Source organism: Vulpes lagopus, chromosome 1 (assembly GCF_018345385.1).
Source record: "Vulpes lagopus strain Blue_001 chromosome 1, ASM1834538v1, whole genome shotgun sequence".
NCBI lineage: Eukaryota > Metazoa > Chordata > Mammalia > Carnivora > Canidae > Vulpes > Vulpes lagopus.
This window is the reverse complement of record NC_054824.1, coordinates 132,498,980-132,514,393: the sequence shown is the minus strand read 5'-3', so window position 1 is coordinate 132,514,393 and position 15,414 is coordinate 132,498,980. Positions and strand designations below refer to the sequence as shown.

General features: G+C 44.0%; 2 protein-coding genes across 11 annotated transcripts in view; both read right to left on the bottom strand.

Moving 5' to 3' along the window:
- FHOD3 (formin homology 2 domain containing 3) overlaps positions 1–15,414 on the bottom strand; it is a 462,694-nt gene that overhangs the window by 263,364 nt on the left and 183,916 nt on the right. The gene's annotated exons all lie outside the window — the stretch shown is intronic.
- LOC121484265 (60S ribosomal protein L30-like) lies at positions 4,049–4,479 on the bottom strand. Its single transcript, XM_041743238.1, has one exon. It carries the CDS (start codon positions 4,426–4,428, stop codon positions 4,081–4,083), a length of 348 nt encoding a protein of 115 aa, XP_041599172.1. The 5' UTR covers positions 4,429–4,479; the 3' UTR covers positions 4,049–4,080.

Genomic DNA, 15,414 nt, shown 5'->3' with positions numbered 1-15,414 from the left:
ACCACCAGACTGACCCAATAAAAATCATCCAACGTGTATTTCCTGAGCACCTGCTAGGAACTGTTCTTGGTAGAGAGTAGTTAGTGAAGAAGTAGTTAGTGAAGAGTAGACTTAGAGCAAAAACTAAGTGATCAGAAAGCCCACATTTCAAAGCCGGGATCACCAGCTACTTGCTATATGACCTTGAACAAAGTAGTTTACCTTTCCTAAGTCTTGGATCCCGTCTATAAAATAAGAACATTCAATAAGAGATTTAGAGGGAAAAAAAAAGAGATTTAGAGGAAGACCGTTTTCGCGTTAAATCAAACATTGGTATGATGAAGAGTGATACCAAATTATTTTAAATGTTAAGAATAAAGCAATCAAAAGCAATATCATACTGGAGGCCAGCCACTCTGAGCTTTGATTCCAGCCTATGGGGGGCAATATGCAGAACCACATTCACTGCTTACATCACAGACTTGGGTAGAAGGGCATGGAACACATAGGTCTATGAGATTTTGCAGAAGTCTGGTCATGAGATGAATATGCCCGCTTGCACAGTAACTCTAGAAGGCAATAGGCTCCCACCTTAGATTTAAAAGGATGAATGGTAGGTGGGGCTCAGCTTTTGCATGGTAGTAGCTAACTCTAAAGGCCTCCCTATAGACATCTTGCCCTTTTCCCTTTTCTCTCTCCACACCACGGCCAGAAGGGTTGGGTGAAATGACCACCTGATAACATCATTGCTCCCATTTAAACCCTTCAATGTCTGCCCCTGCACTGAGAACGAAATCCAAAATCCTTTGCATGATCCATCAAGCCCTTGGTCATGCACCCCTGGCTCCTTCCCTCACTGTGTTGCAGATACTCTGGTCTCCTCTAGGCAACTGGGCAGGTCAGGTTCCTCCAGACTCAAAACCTATGAAAACACCCAGCAAGTGACAGAGGCTAGATTGTGTCAGTTTGGGGGTCTAGAGTGTAGTGTCTGACCTCAAAGCCTTCTTGTTGTTTGACCAGCATGGAATCTACCACCTCTAAACAATATGCAGTCCATGATTGCTTAGTAATTATAGAGTTTTGACTAAGATAGAATGCATCACCTGACTAAAAACAAGGATCTGAGAAAATTCCAGAGAAATCAACCACCCCTAAAATGAACATCTTGTTTATCACAGACCATAAGACATGAGGCTCAGATAACTTTCAAGCTGACCTCTAAAGTGTGTGCATTGCCCCAAAACATACAAGTAATAAATAAATGGAGTGAACTGTATCACCCCTGGGTCTCGTCCCTGAGGTGATCACTTCTTCAGTTTTGTCAGCTAACCTCTCAGACTTCTCAAATTCTGAGGAGATAAATTTTGGTTTTTGCCAGTACCACTTCCAATAAACAGGAATAAATCTATCAGACATAAGCATGAGTATATATAAGCCCTGAAGAAGAGGAGCAGATTTATCCTATCTGGGAAGAGCAACAGATGAGAGTGTCAATTCCAGGTACCTCTTTGTAAGGTAGTAAGACTTGCAGGAGATGTTTCTTGGGTATTTACCACTAGATGACATGCAGAAATAGGCCTTAAGTGAATTTACAATATCACAGAGTTCATTACTGATTACCTGTCCTAGCTTCTGGTTCATGTGAATGAGAATTATGGTTAATTATGTTCAGATTGTTAAGAGACTTGGTATTGTACTTGGTACTGTAGTCAGAATCAGTTTTTTAAAAAATTTAGCTGAGAATGACTTAATACTTTCAGGATTTTTGTTTTTTTACATCTGAATTCACAAGGAATATTGATCTGTAGTTTTGTTTCCTTTTAATGGTACTGATGTTGAAGCAGTGCTGATTCTCATGAGTTGGGGGCATTCCCTCCTCTTCTACTTTCAGAATAAGTCTGTGTAGACTTGGTATTATACGTTCTTTAAATGCTTGGCAAAAACCTCCAGTGAGGTCACCTGGGCTGGGAGTTCTCTGTATTGGAAGGTTTTAAACCATGAATTTTATTTCTTTAATTAATATAGGGCTATTCTGATTATCTATTTCTTCTTGAGTTAGCTTTGATAACATGCATCCTTTAAAGAATTTTTCCAATTCATCTAAGTTGTTCATAATATTCCCTACCACCCTTTTATTGACTACAGCCATCTCCTCTCTTATTCCTATTTTTGGTAATTGGGGTCTTTTTTCCACTTAACTTAGTGTGGCTAGAGCTATATCAATTTTATTGATCTTTTCAGAGAATCAGCTTCTGATTTCATTGTTCTTCCCCTTTTCTGACTTTATCATTTTCTTCCTTCTGCTTGCTTTTGGCCTAATTTGCTTTTTTCCTACTTTCTTAAGGTAGAAATTTCACAACTGATTTGAAACCTTTCTTCTTTTCTAAGTACTTAATGCTATAAATATCTCCCTAAGCACTGCTTTATTTGCTTTCCACCAAATTTGATATCTGATGTTTTCATTTTCATTCAATTCAAAATTGAATGAATGTTGAATATTTCATTCAACTCAAAGGGGAATAAATCTTGTGACTTTTTCTTGACCTATGGTTTATTTAGAAGTATACTATTTAACTTCCAAATGTTTGGGAATTTTTCACGTATCTTTCTGTTACCAATTTCTAGCTTCATTTCTTTACAATGAGAACATATGCTTTGTATGACATCAATTATTTTAAATTTATTAATGTTCATGGCCCAGAATAGCTTATCATGAACAATTCACATATGCATTCTGCTATTATTAAGTGGACTGTTCAAGAAATATCACTACATCAAACTGAGTGGTAGTGCTGTTCGGATCTTTTATATTTTCCTGAGATTCTGTAGATCACTATAAGAGGAATGTTGAAATTTCCAACTATGACAGTGGAATTGTCTATTTTTCTTTGCACCTGTCTGAGTACTTGCTTTAGGTACACTTTGCCTTTCTCTTGTTATGGGCACTCACTTTAGGATTGTTATGGTTTCTAAGTGAATTGCCCTTTTATCACTATATAATGTCTTTCTTCATCCCCGGCAATATTCCTTGTTTAAAGTCTACATTTCTAATATTATTATGGCCACTTTTGGTTAGTATTTGCCTGATATAGTTTCCTGCAGTCATAGCTGCAACTTGTTTTTATCCAGTCTGACAATCTCTATCTTTTAATTGATATGCATTGACTGTATTTTTGATTGTTTTTGCATTGACTGTATTTTTAACCCCTAGGGCATCACAAATAACTCTTCAGTGATACTAGAACAAAAGACCTCAGGGAAGCCTCATGGTGACACTCAGCCTTTGATGAGAAACATCCTTGTACAATTGCCAAAAATATCTCAGTGGTGCCAAAAAAATTCTCCTCCTCCCTTATTTGCCAAGTCTCTTTTAATTAAAACTACAATTTCTATTTTTTTAATTTTTTATTTATTTTGTGGGGGAGGAGAGGTCAGAGAGAAGTAAAGAGAACCCTAAGCAGCTCCATACCCAGCACAGAACCCACCTGGGGGCTCAATCTCACGACCCTGAGATCATGACCTGAGCTGAAACCAAGAGTCAGATACTTAACTGACTGAGCCATCCAGGCGCCCCCATAATTTCTATTTGAAAATTATTATTTCAGTTGTTGTTAATTTTAAAAAGTTTGTTATTTCTTTAAATAATTATTCCAAACAGGGCAGCCCTGGTGGCGCAGCAGTTTAGCGCCGCCTGCAGCCCGGGGTGTGATCCTGGAGACCCGGGATCGAGTCCCGCGTCGGGCTTCCTGCATGGAGCCTGCTTCTCCCTCTGCCTGTGTCTCTGCCTCTCTCTCGCTCTCTGTGACTGAATAAATAAATAAATCTTTAAAAAAAAATTATTCCAAACAAAGCCGGATAATGAAATAGTAATGTTCCCAACTAATTCTTTCACATGAGAGAACTAGCACTGCCAACTTCAGAGAAAGATTCACAGATTTTTAACAGTTTTTTGGTTTTTTAATAGCAAACTCAAAAGCTATCCTATTGAAGAATATTGCACATATTGGCTTAAATGTCCTTTAAAAGGCACAGTTTTAATTCTTTTTTTTTTTTTTTTAAACAAGCTCTGGCCAGTTTTATTAAAGAAAAATTTTGCATGATTTACTCTTCACCAGTCTGTTCTGGCATGCTTCTAATGATATCAGAATCACCTGGATCAATGATAGCCAGTGTGCACACTCTGTAGTATTTCCCACATGCTGTGCCCAATTCAATATTATTGCCACTGTAGTGATGGACACCAGTTCTGGCCAACATGGCGCAGTATTCTATTTCAGATTTCCTCAAAGCCGGACAGTTGTTGGCCAGGATGACCAGTTTCGCTTTGCCGTATCTGATCATTTTCAGGGTCTGCTTGTACCCCAGCACGTACTTTCCACTCTTCATAACCAGTTGGAGCCTGGAGTTGATCGACTCCAGCGACTTTTTCGTCTTCTTTGCGGCCACCATCTTCCTGCCTTAGATGCGGGACGGCCCCAACCAACAGCAACCGCCAAGATGGCCGGGAGGGAGAAAGGCCACAGTTTTAATTCTATACGTTAAAAGCACTAGGTGAGGTCTAGATCAGAAATTCTTCCAATCTGGCATTTGTTAAGCTGGAGCTTTTTTTTTTTTTTTTTTTTTAAAGCAATTAGCAGTAAAGTTTCACTTTAATGGACAAAGATAACCTCTCCCAAAGTACTTTACACAATCGACATTTTTATAAAAGTCATGCATCGGTTCTCTATAACATTTGAAAGCAACATCGTAGTTATTGTAGTTATCATTGTAGTTATCACCAATGTGGTTGAAATTAAGTAATAATTAAGAGATATTGCTCTAAAGTACTGATTTTTTAAAAGATTCATTTATTTGAGAGAGAGAGAGCGCGCAGAGCTGAGGGAGAAGGAACAGAGATAGAGATAATCTCAAGAAGACTCCCTGCTGAGTGGGGAGACCTATGCGAGGCTTGATCTCACAACCCTGAGATCATGACCTGAGCCAAAATCAAGAGCGAGATATTCAGCCAATGGAGCCACCAAGGTGCCCTTGAAGTACTGATTTTTTTAATAAGATCAATAATATTATCTTTCTAAAAGAACCAAGGTCATGGTATAAAATGAAATCACAGTGCTCAATTAAAACTCAGAATCGCTACCTATTTTTAAAATACAGTAGTACCAAATAGCCTCTTTGCCCAACCTGACCTGTTCTTCTGGTTCTTCACTTACATTTTAGGAGGCACTGCTGTTTACCTAGAGGACAGAAAGGATTAGGAACCAAGTACCCTTGTATATAACATACAGGTATGCGCTGGAGATTTTCCAAGTTTGCTTCCAGACCAATGCAATAAGGTAAATATCACAATAAAGCAAGTCAAATGAATTTTTTTGGTTTTCCAGTGCATAGAAAAGTTATATTGACACTATAATCTACTAAGTGTGCAATAGAACTAGGTCTAAAAAAACAACATATGTATCTTAATTAAAAAGTATTTTATTGCTAAAAAATGCTAACCATCTGAGCTTTCAGCGAGTAATAATCTCTGATCACAAATCACCATAACAAATATAATAATGAAGAAGCTTGAAATATTGTGAGAATTACCAAAATATGATAGGGATATGAGTGAGCAAATGCCTTTGGAAAAATAGCACCATTAGACCCGCTTGACACAGGATTGCCATGAAACTTCAATTTGTAAAAAATGCAGTATCTGCAAAGTGCAATCAAGTGCAATAAAATGAGTTCTGCCTGCATAATTTGTCATTTTGGGAGGCATGGTTCCTGTTGATAGAGGAGAAACCCTCCTTCCTACAGCCCAAGCCCCAGCTTCCTTGCTACAGGGCTAACCATGCCATGGGAGGCGTGGTCTGGAGCTTTCACTGCTGGGGCCACTCTGGGGTTCAAGAAAATGAGCGTTCTATTTGTAGCACATCCAGTCCTCACCATACAGAAAGTCAGACTCACCAAGGCTCAGGCCTCCCCTTTGGGTTAGACGAGACTATGAAGGGCTCACCTAGCAAGAGGGCTGGCCTGGCAGCTTCCTGAGTGGATGGTGGACACAGCTCATGGATGCATTTCCTATTGAACAATAATCACTACTCCTTTAGAAGAAGCCTGTCTATGCAGAGTTCTAGTGTGATTCTCAGTTCTGGGTTACGGAGTACATGTAAGGCTTCCTTAGGGAAGGATGACTGAGCCCCACGGGGTTCCTTGTTCTGCCCTCAAGTATCTGCAGCCCCTGCTCTCTGTGTGGGTCTGCACGTGTGCAGATCCAGGTGCACATTGTGCTTCAGCCTGTGGGTGATGAAGCAGAGCTTGGGGGTCTTCTGACTCCCCAAATATACCCAACACACTGTGCAGTCTGTTCTAATGGTTTCTGAGTCCCAAGGGAGGGAATTCCGTATGTCCCTATTGCCTGAAAATCAGGCAATGCAGAAGAAAGAAGGCATCAAATGAGCAGGAAGAGAGGCCCAGCCCACCCTATGCCAGCAAGTGGGCAGCTCCAGAGGCTTCTCCCATATGCAAAGGAGCTCACAGAGGCTCTCCCTTTTCCTCTTTGTCCACCTACGATGTAAACACATGCAAGGAGCATGCAGCCTCTACTGGGGGGATGGTGCAGAAAAAGACAGATCCTGCTGCCCCAGACTCAGTGTAAGAGTCCTAAGCCAGAGCACTGGAGGAAAAGATGCCTGTGTGACTAAGAAGTGAAATGTGGATCCCTTCCTGGCAAATTCAAAAAAAGGGGGGAAAAAACCCACAACATCTCAACTCAAAGCTGAATCCTAGGTGTAAAAGGCAAGGCTAGGCTCAGGTTGGAGTCCAGAAGATTTGTCATTCTCCCAAAGCCTGGAGACGGCCAGGTGAGAGGTACTCAAAGAGGAACCCACCTCCCACCAGCACAGCCCCAAGGGTGAACAGTAGCTCTTGAGAGCTCAGGTGGCAGAAGGTGCCATGGAGGAGGAAGTGCCAGTTACAGAAGCTGGGGACGCTATGGTGGGACAATTATGCATCCATTCCTATTAGGGTCAAGCACAGCCGGCAGTTGGCCAATAAATGAATGTATGTATGTATGTATGCTCATACCTCCTCCCAAACTGGATCTGCCCAGGGCGCAGTCAAATGTATAACACTAGCTTTTGAGTGAAAGGCCATAGGAGCCTACAATTGGTGGGGAAAGGAGGCAGGACCAGAACATCATTTGTTACGGTCTTTATAACCGCCCCCATCTTTTCTGTCCATGGTTCTTGCCTTTTAAAATGAAACATGTTCTTTTAAGAGATATAATTAATGTGTTATACTTTAAACCAGCCTATAATAATGAGCAGAGGGCAAATTGATTAAAGGCCATTCAGGACCATTCCTGTTTCATCATCAGGAAGGAAACCTGCACGGCCTGCCCACATCAGTGCTGAAAGGCACAGCCACAGAGGTCCTGTGTTTCCTGCTCAGCCAAGAACACACGGAAGAAAAACATTGTGTGCGGAAAGCAGACCAGAACGTCAGGAGGAAATCTGTGGGAAAATGAGAACCAATTTACATTAGTGAAAGACGTAGAGGGGAGGAACCCAGGACATCTGTGAGTGTGACAAGGGACGTGGGAGAGTGAAAGATACATCTAGAACATCATGCTTCAGACCCAAATAAATCACTGACTTAAAGGCTAATAATTTCAGCACACCCTTCTCTCACCAAGTGCCAAACATATTAACCAAGTGCCCTGGGCAAACACTTGGACCAGGACCCGAGAGACCCCTCTCTGCGTGTAGGCAACAATAACCTTCCTTTTACCCTTGGGCTGCTACAAAAGACATCACACTGAGAGAGGAGATTTATTCAGAGACAAAATGTCCACACCTACGTTTAAGAATCTGTTGGCACCAGCCACAGAGAATGCAACCGTCATCATTTTTCAGATGGAGCAAAAAGAAATGAGCTGCTCGTCTGCCAGGCATTAGCTGCATGACGTTTGCTCTTCAGACTCACCCATCAGAGAGAGCTGGTGAAGAGTGACTCTGAAAAGGGACAAAAGACCACCTGCAGAAATCACCCTGCTCCCCAGCCAGGAAGTCTGCAGTCCCACGTTCTTCTTGTCAGCACGGAGTCAAGAGAATTCTACTCTGGACATTCTTCCCATGAATTTGAATGTGCCACGGACACACTGATGACCAGCAAATACAACCCACCTCAACCTGCAACTGTAGTTTCATTATTACACATTAATATTTTAAAGAAAAAAAACAAAGTGGCATGGAAGAAAATTTTTCAGTGAAAAAACTACAGGTCAGATTTTAGAAATTACGTTTTCCTCAGCAACATTTAAGTTTTTTAGAGTCATAGGTTCATTGATAACATTTTTGATGACCTGTATATAACTTAACATCAGAGGGTATAGGTACAACCTGTGTGCCTCTGGCACCATTCTACAGACCCCGGGCGAGAAGCCTGATCTAACCCAGCATCTTCATTTTTATAGGTAAAGAAACTAAGACCAGAGAGTTACTGAGTTGCTGGCCTCGGCACTGGAATCAGAGACTATAAGAGGTGGGAGAGAGTAACTGAAAATGACTAGTAGAAATGGAAACTATTATGTTCTGCTTGTACAATAAAAATCAAATGGGCCAGGGGCAGCTGGGTGGCTCAGTCGGTTAAGCATCTGCCTTCGACTCAGGTCATCATCCCAGGGTCCTGGGATAGAGCCCCATGGTGGGTTCCCTGCTCAGCAGGGAGTCTGCTTCTCCCTTTCCTTGTGCCCCACCCCCTGCTGTGTTTTCTCTGTCAAATAAATAAAATCTTTTTTAAAAAATCAAGTGGGCCACTGAAATTCACATCCTAACCATGACATTCATGTCATTATGTTAATTCAGAGAGAAATCACACACCTATAAAAGCAAGGGCTTTTGTTTTGGAGGTTGGCTAGGAGACGTACCTGTGAGATGATGGGGAGTAGGGACTCATGAGGGCAACCTCCTGCCACCCCAACCATTTGTCAACCATTTGGGAGGCAACCCATTCTGCCTGAAGATGAAGAGGCTACATGGGAATGATGGTGAGGTCATGAGTCTTGAGGGAAAAAAAAAAGTGCTAAAGATCAACTTATTTAAACCCAAAGTCCCTTGGAGTACCATCAGTTTAAATATTTATGTTGCATCATCCTTATACAAATCTTTACTGATTCTCTACTAAGCAGATGTAAAGGAAGACTGTCTCAGCCATCCAGAGTTGAGAGAGGGAGACAGACACACCCCCACATAGTGCCTAAGCTATGTGAGAAGGTGACTGCAGCACTAAGGGGCCACCAAGGAAGGATAGGTGACACCTGTGCCCCAGAAGTTGGGCAGCAGAGATCCAGAAGAGGTGATATTGGAACAAACTTCAAGGGTAAATAAAAATGAGCCACTTTGAGAAGAGAGGTGCAGAGGGGAGCCCGAGGACAAGAAAAGAGCAGGTGTACAGCCTGGATGCTGCCGAGGGAAGCACCAGGTTCACAGAGCAGCAACCACTTCAGCGTGGCTAGCACTTCAGCAGGTTGTGGCAGTGACAGCCTGAGGCTGGGGACACTGGGGAGTCCTTGCATGCAGGCTCTCACATTGCCACACTGAGAAGTTTCAACTCCATGTCTCTCTCAGGCAGTGACAGAGGGTGCTGGAGGGCTTGCAAGCAGGGAAGAATCTAAGGACACAGGGTTCTAGCAAGCTCACTGCCAGGACGGCCAGCCAGCGCCAAGGACCTAGAACAGAGGTGGGTAGGAGCAGGAAACCAAGTAGGAAGCCTCTGGAGTCACCTGAGCAAGGGATGGTAGGTCGGGATAAGAACAGTGGGGATGGCAAGGAGGGGTTGATTTGGGAGTGACTTAGGAATAGAGCTGAACGTGGGGTGAGATGGGTGAAGGACCCCCAGATATTCAGCTGGCCCACTGGGTTTGTGGGGAGGCCACTCCCCAAGACATGGGACACTCCAGCAACTGCAGCCTGCAAGCAGTGCCTCTGCCCTGACATGGACCCCCTAGGACAGCTGAATACCATCCCAAAGTCTCTAGGGTCAGAAGGGGCCACATGCCCCAGCCTGGAATATGGTTTTCCTACTTTCTCCACCTCACCCCTGTGTGCCAGTTATCCCTCCCTGAAGACACTCTCCTTCACCTCCCAAACCTTCTGTGAACTCCTAGTATTCACCTGTCACATAGGCCCCCCTTCAAGTGCCAAACAGCTTCTAACAGCTGCTGACGAAGGAAGCCACACCAACCAGGCTTAAAATCCAGAACTCATGTGCTGGGTTGCTTGTCCACCTTGGCCCCCTACCTGAACCCCGCTCAACAACACGTGCTTTCCAGCTTGTTACCTTAAAAGTCACCAGGCCACCCCCCCTTCATGGCCACTGAGGAAGGTAGAATGAAACTGGACTTCATTGGGAGGCAACTGTTTCTCTGAATTTTAGGGAGCTGCTCAGCTTTGGGCCCCAGTGAAGTGCACATCTGTTTATTGCCATCTTCACTTTAACAGAGTGTCCCTGGCAGGGACCAGATCGGCTACTGCAGGCCACTTCATACACTGGGATTCTGGGGAGAATTTCTCCCCAGGATCAAAGAATGGTAGAGACAGAAGAAACCACAGAGACATCCAGGCCTACCACCTCCCCTTGGAGAAGCTGAACCAGTCACCCAACCCACAGAACCCCTGTTCCCATGCCAAGAGGGGTCAGCATTTGGACAGTGGCCCTTTAAATAGGCTGCAGACCCTGTGGTGATCAGATCATTTGCATCTGAAAAGCAGTAAAAACACCCTGAGGCAAACAGTGGCCTGAAAAACGGGTGATGGGAACCTGTCACTTCAGAACCCCTGGGTCTCTGTCTACACCTCTGCCTTTCCATCCTATAAATGGCTAGGCTCCCTGCCCTCTTCTCTTCTTGCTCCAGTTTCTTCTTTGTTCTCTTCTCCCCTCATTAGGAAACTAGAGAACCTCTACATATTTTATTTATAGGCTTGTATCATTCCCTTTCTTTTAGAATTCAGCTAAAACATTTAGATGTAGGTTGTTTTCAAAATTATGTTTATTTGTCTTTCTAGTTCTCTTTTAATAACAACCAGGAAACCACAGTGCTAGGTTGGTTTTGCTTGAGTGGAGGGTGTTTCACTTCCTGAGCTGGCTATGGCACAATGGCATCGCTGCCCTGCAGTGCACCCTGCTCACCCCCTACTGGCAGGGCACAAAGGGCAGGGAGGTTGCCTAATAAATAAGCTCTGCTTTGCTTTCCTGGAAGCATCCAGAATCCCAGATGTTGTCCACAGGAGACTATCCCTCTGAATCAGGGTGTCAAACCCAACCCTACTTTCCTCTCCAAGGAGAAAACTTAGGAGAAAAGAACCATCCAGCCACAAGGGCCAGAAACCACACACCCATCCCACCGGCACCTCAGGGCATATGGGGAAAATACTCAGCCCTCCTACCCAGGACAGATTGTAGCCAGGACTCTCCTAGCCTTTGGCCTCTGCAAAGTACCCCCTTTCTCCCCAGCTTTGGCTCACCAAACCTGCTCCCCCCCAACCCCTGACCTCCATTCCTGCCCACCCCTGGGGCACTGTGTCCACTTCACCTGCCCTCTCCTGCCCTGCCAGTTGGCAAGCTCCTTGCTCAGGACTGTGCACCGCTATGGTTTGTCCCACATGGGACTTGCTAACTATTACTCAAGCTATACCTTTTTTCTCTTATTAACACCCTCTTTTTTCTCTTATAACACCCTCTCTCCTTCCCAAATCTCTATTTTTTATCCTTTCCTTAGTGGAAAATTTTCCCAGGAGATGGCCACTCACAATAGCCTTTTGTAGTGCACATTACAAAATGGAATCCAGAAACATGGCCATTTCCCTCTATGCCTTTTGGCTAGAGGAGACGTTGTATGCCAAGTCCCAAGGGTAAAGGACAATAAGAGTGATCTTTCACACAGGATTGCTATTTGATATTTTCATTAAAAAAAATCATCTTTGCTTGTCCTAGAGTACCTTAAAAATAAAATGTTATAGGGCACCTGGTGGCTCAGTCGGTTGGGCAACTGACTCTTGATCTCAAACCAGGTCTTGATCTCAGAGTCATGAGTCCAAGCCCCACATTAGGCTCCACACTGGTTATGGAGCCTCGTTAAAAACAATAATTAAAAAATTAAAATAAAATATAATACCTCTTTTGCCTTGAAATCGAATTAGCCAATAAAATCCAATAACTATCAAAAGAAAAGGACACGCTATTCTGCTGTAGCCTTGGATAATACCACCATCCAAACTTCTAAGTTGCATTTCAGAAGGGATTCTTCTCTGTGCCTTGCTTTTCTTATGAATAAAACAGTTTTAGGACACATCCCGACATTTTGATGTGATGTGATGTGATAAACACAATCATGTTAGCAAAGCACCTGGCACATTATAGTGCTCAATAAAAACTACTTTTCCTTCTCTCTGACCCCAAAGCCTTCAACGACATTTCTAAAAAATACCAGACTCTGTAGTGAAGGGCTGGCAAGGCACCTCCTGTCATCTGTCAGGTCCCTCTTAACTCTGTGCTGAGAAGGTCGCCCAAGCTCAGACAGCCCTGGTTGGGCCCTGGGGGTGCCTCTCCAACTACCATGACTGCCCCAAAGAGAAGGCCTCTTCCTTCCTGGGTCAATGGCTCTTGACAGGGAAAATGTTCACCACCCAGCCCTAAACATTTTGAGGGAAAGAAGTGGATGTCTAATCCCTAGAGAAAAGATAAGGATCATTAGCTGAGGTCAAAAGGGAACAATCTGGCATCAATCATGTCACAGAGCAGAGTGGCAACACTCTATAGTTCACCTGACCCACCCCATGGGGCCAGGATCTTCCTTTAAGACTTCTTTAAGATGGAAAGCTATTAATCTATGGCAAGCATCCTATAAGGCAAAAAAAAAAAAAAGCGCCAAAGATTGAGTTTTTACAACTGTTTTGGTAAGGGTTTCTTCACTAATCAAGGGGTGAGGCTTGGGAGGACCACAGCATTTTTTACAATTAAGTGTAGCAGCAAACCTTAAATATTCATTTTGTCTTATAACAAATTCACGTCTGAACTGAAGGTCTCTAACACATCAAAAGGACAAACCGCATCCCAATCCTCCCTGACCTCCTGACACTTTCCCTCTGTGTTTATTTCCAAGCTGTGCCAAGGAGGGCTGGGCCAAGGGCCCATAAATGACTGGAGCACCAACAGCTAGGAGAGTCTAACACAGCTGAGAACATAATTAGGAAGCATCACGCACATAGCTTCAAGTTCCAGGTTGACTCCCATTGCAGAGAAGAGGACCAGAAAGCCTAGAGACCGAAGCCTCAGTGGAGTGAGTCAGTCTTTCTGACCCTAATATGTCACCAGTATTTCCTAATGAAATTGCCAAGCTCTAACTTCTCCCATGGAATCACGAACTACAGAGGGACATCACATAGAAAGTAAGGGCTGTGGCCTCTGAGTTACTCGTAGACAGTTACTCTAGCAGGAAGTAGCATTGCATCCCAGTCTCAAAGATGTACAAAAGATGGTTCCCATAAGGAACTTAGAGTCTAATGGGACAGATTTACTAACAGATAAGTTCAGTCTAAGGTGGATATGATGAAACAGAGGAGGGCTTAGGGTGGGGTAAGGAAGAGTTCAGTAAATTTGGGGGTTCAGAGAGGCTTCCAGAAGCCTAAGACCTCAGTCAAATTCTGGGGTCAGAGTTATCCAGGCAAATAAAGGCAGGCACAGATTTCCAGGATGAGAGCACAACCCCCAGAAGTGAGAGCACCTGGTAACCTTTAGGTGTCCTCTGACACCGTGGAGAGGAGCCATAAATGGGCAGGATTGTTATTCTGGATTAGACACAGGCTGGCTCCTGGAATAATCATCAATCACACTCACGGTAAGTTGACTGAGTGACTTTTTTTGATATTCACCCAACCAACACTATCACCCATTATGTACCACCAGGCTTTGCGCTAAGTTTTAGGTTCACTGAATGTGGATGGGATCTTACCACAGTGGTGTCCTTTGTTAGAAAGTTAAAGCACTCCAACAGTGCTTTCCCCACCTGCCTAATAAGGCCCACTTATCACATCTGGCTGACTCTGACTTCCTCTCCCCTCCAGGTCTCTTCCTCAGGAGCCACAGCTCTACACTGGTCCACCTCAGTCAGTGCAAAGAAAAGGACTAGACAGTACTAGTACTGGTGGGGAGCAAGGGCTGGGAGCAGCTAAAGAGTAGACTTCCCACAGGTTTTGGACCATGATCAGCTCTGCAGGCAGGCTCTCACCCTTCCAGTGCCTTCTCCATTAATTCACACTGGAGGCTGAGCCAAGGGAGCCTGTAAAAGAGAGTCAGAACCACAGGCCACTGACAAAAGATGACAAACAAAAAGGCACGTTCTTCTGAGCCCACAGTGCAGTCATCACATCACCATGAATTGGGCAGACCTATCCCTGGCTGGATTATTTCAGACAGGGAAATGAGTAAACTTCTGAATGGTACATGACAACAGGCAGGGCACATTGGTGGTGAAGGGGACCTTTGAATACCTTTGCAAGAGATGGCATTCTCCTTGATTTGATCTGACCTATAACCCACCCCCCCCACCAATGGTCAAACTCCATATGTACTCCCTTCAGGCACAGATGGCAGCCCGCATTCCCTCCCAAGGGCAGACGTGTTTCCAGGAATAGAAACTCAAGTTAGTGTTAAAAGGGTATGGGGCTGCCTCAGCCACGCCCTCTGTGTGAACCATTACCTTGGTGGCAACCACTGAGGGTGGGTGGCACTTAGAGTGACAGAACCAAGAACGAGAAGTTGGTGAGAGTGGCTCCATTGGGTGCCCCCCAGTGGGTTCTTCCTTGGGCTCTGCCCTTACTCCACACAGACCAGAACCACAGGCATGGAAAATGTCCTCAGTAATCGTTGTGGTCGGACAGCAGGGCCCCAGCCTTCACCACACCCCTCGAGGGGCTGGAGCTCTTTCCTCAGGATAGAGACATGAGTATCCATCAGGAAACCACACTTAGAAGCTCCCTCAAACACTGACTGCAAATGAAGGTGCCAATAGAACAAAACCAAGCACCCAAACTGTTGCTTTATGGGGCAAGGAAGCAGAGATTTGTTACATTTTCTGCTAGACTGAAAATTCTGAGGTAGCCTGTTTCATATATTCTCTTCAGGATCTAAGACCACCAGATTTTAGCCTTATCTCACCAGTTAATGCCTGCATTTACAGGATATTTAAACTTAAGCCAAGTCAGCCTTAAGTCAGGGAGGTGCTAAAAGTGCAAATTAAGGAAGAATTTAAAGAGCAACTCTGCCCTGGCCAGTCCTATATGTGGCATATGAGGGACACAGAAGGTGCACAGCCACATCCTATCTCTAGTTGCAAAGCAAATCAGAAATTCACACTACACATTTTCTGTGACATATATTCAAAGAACTGGACAC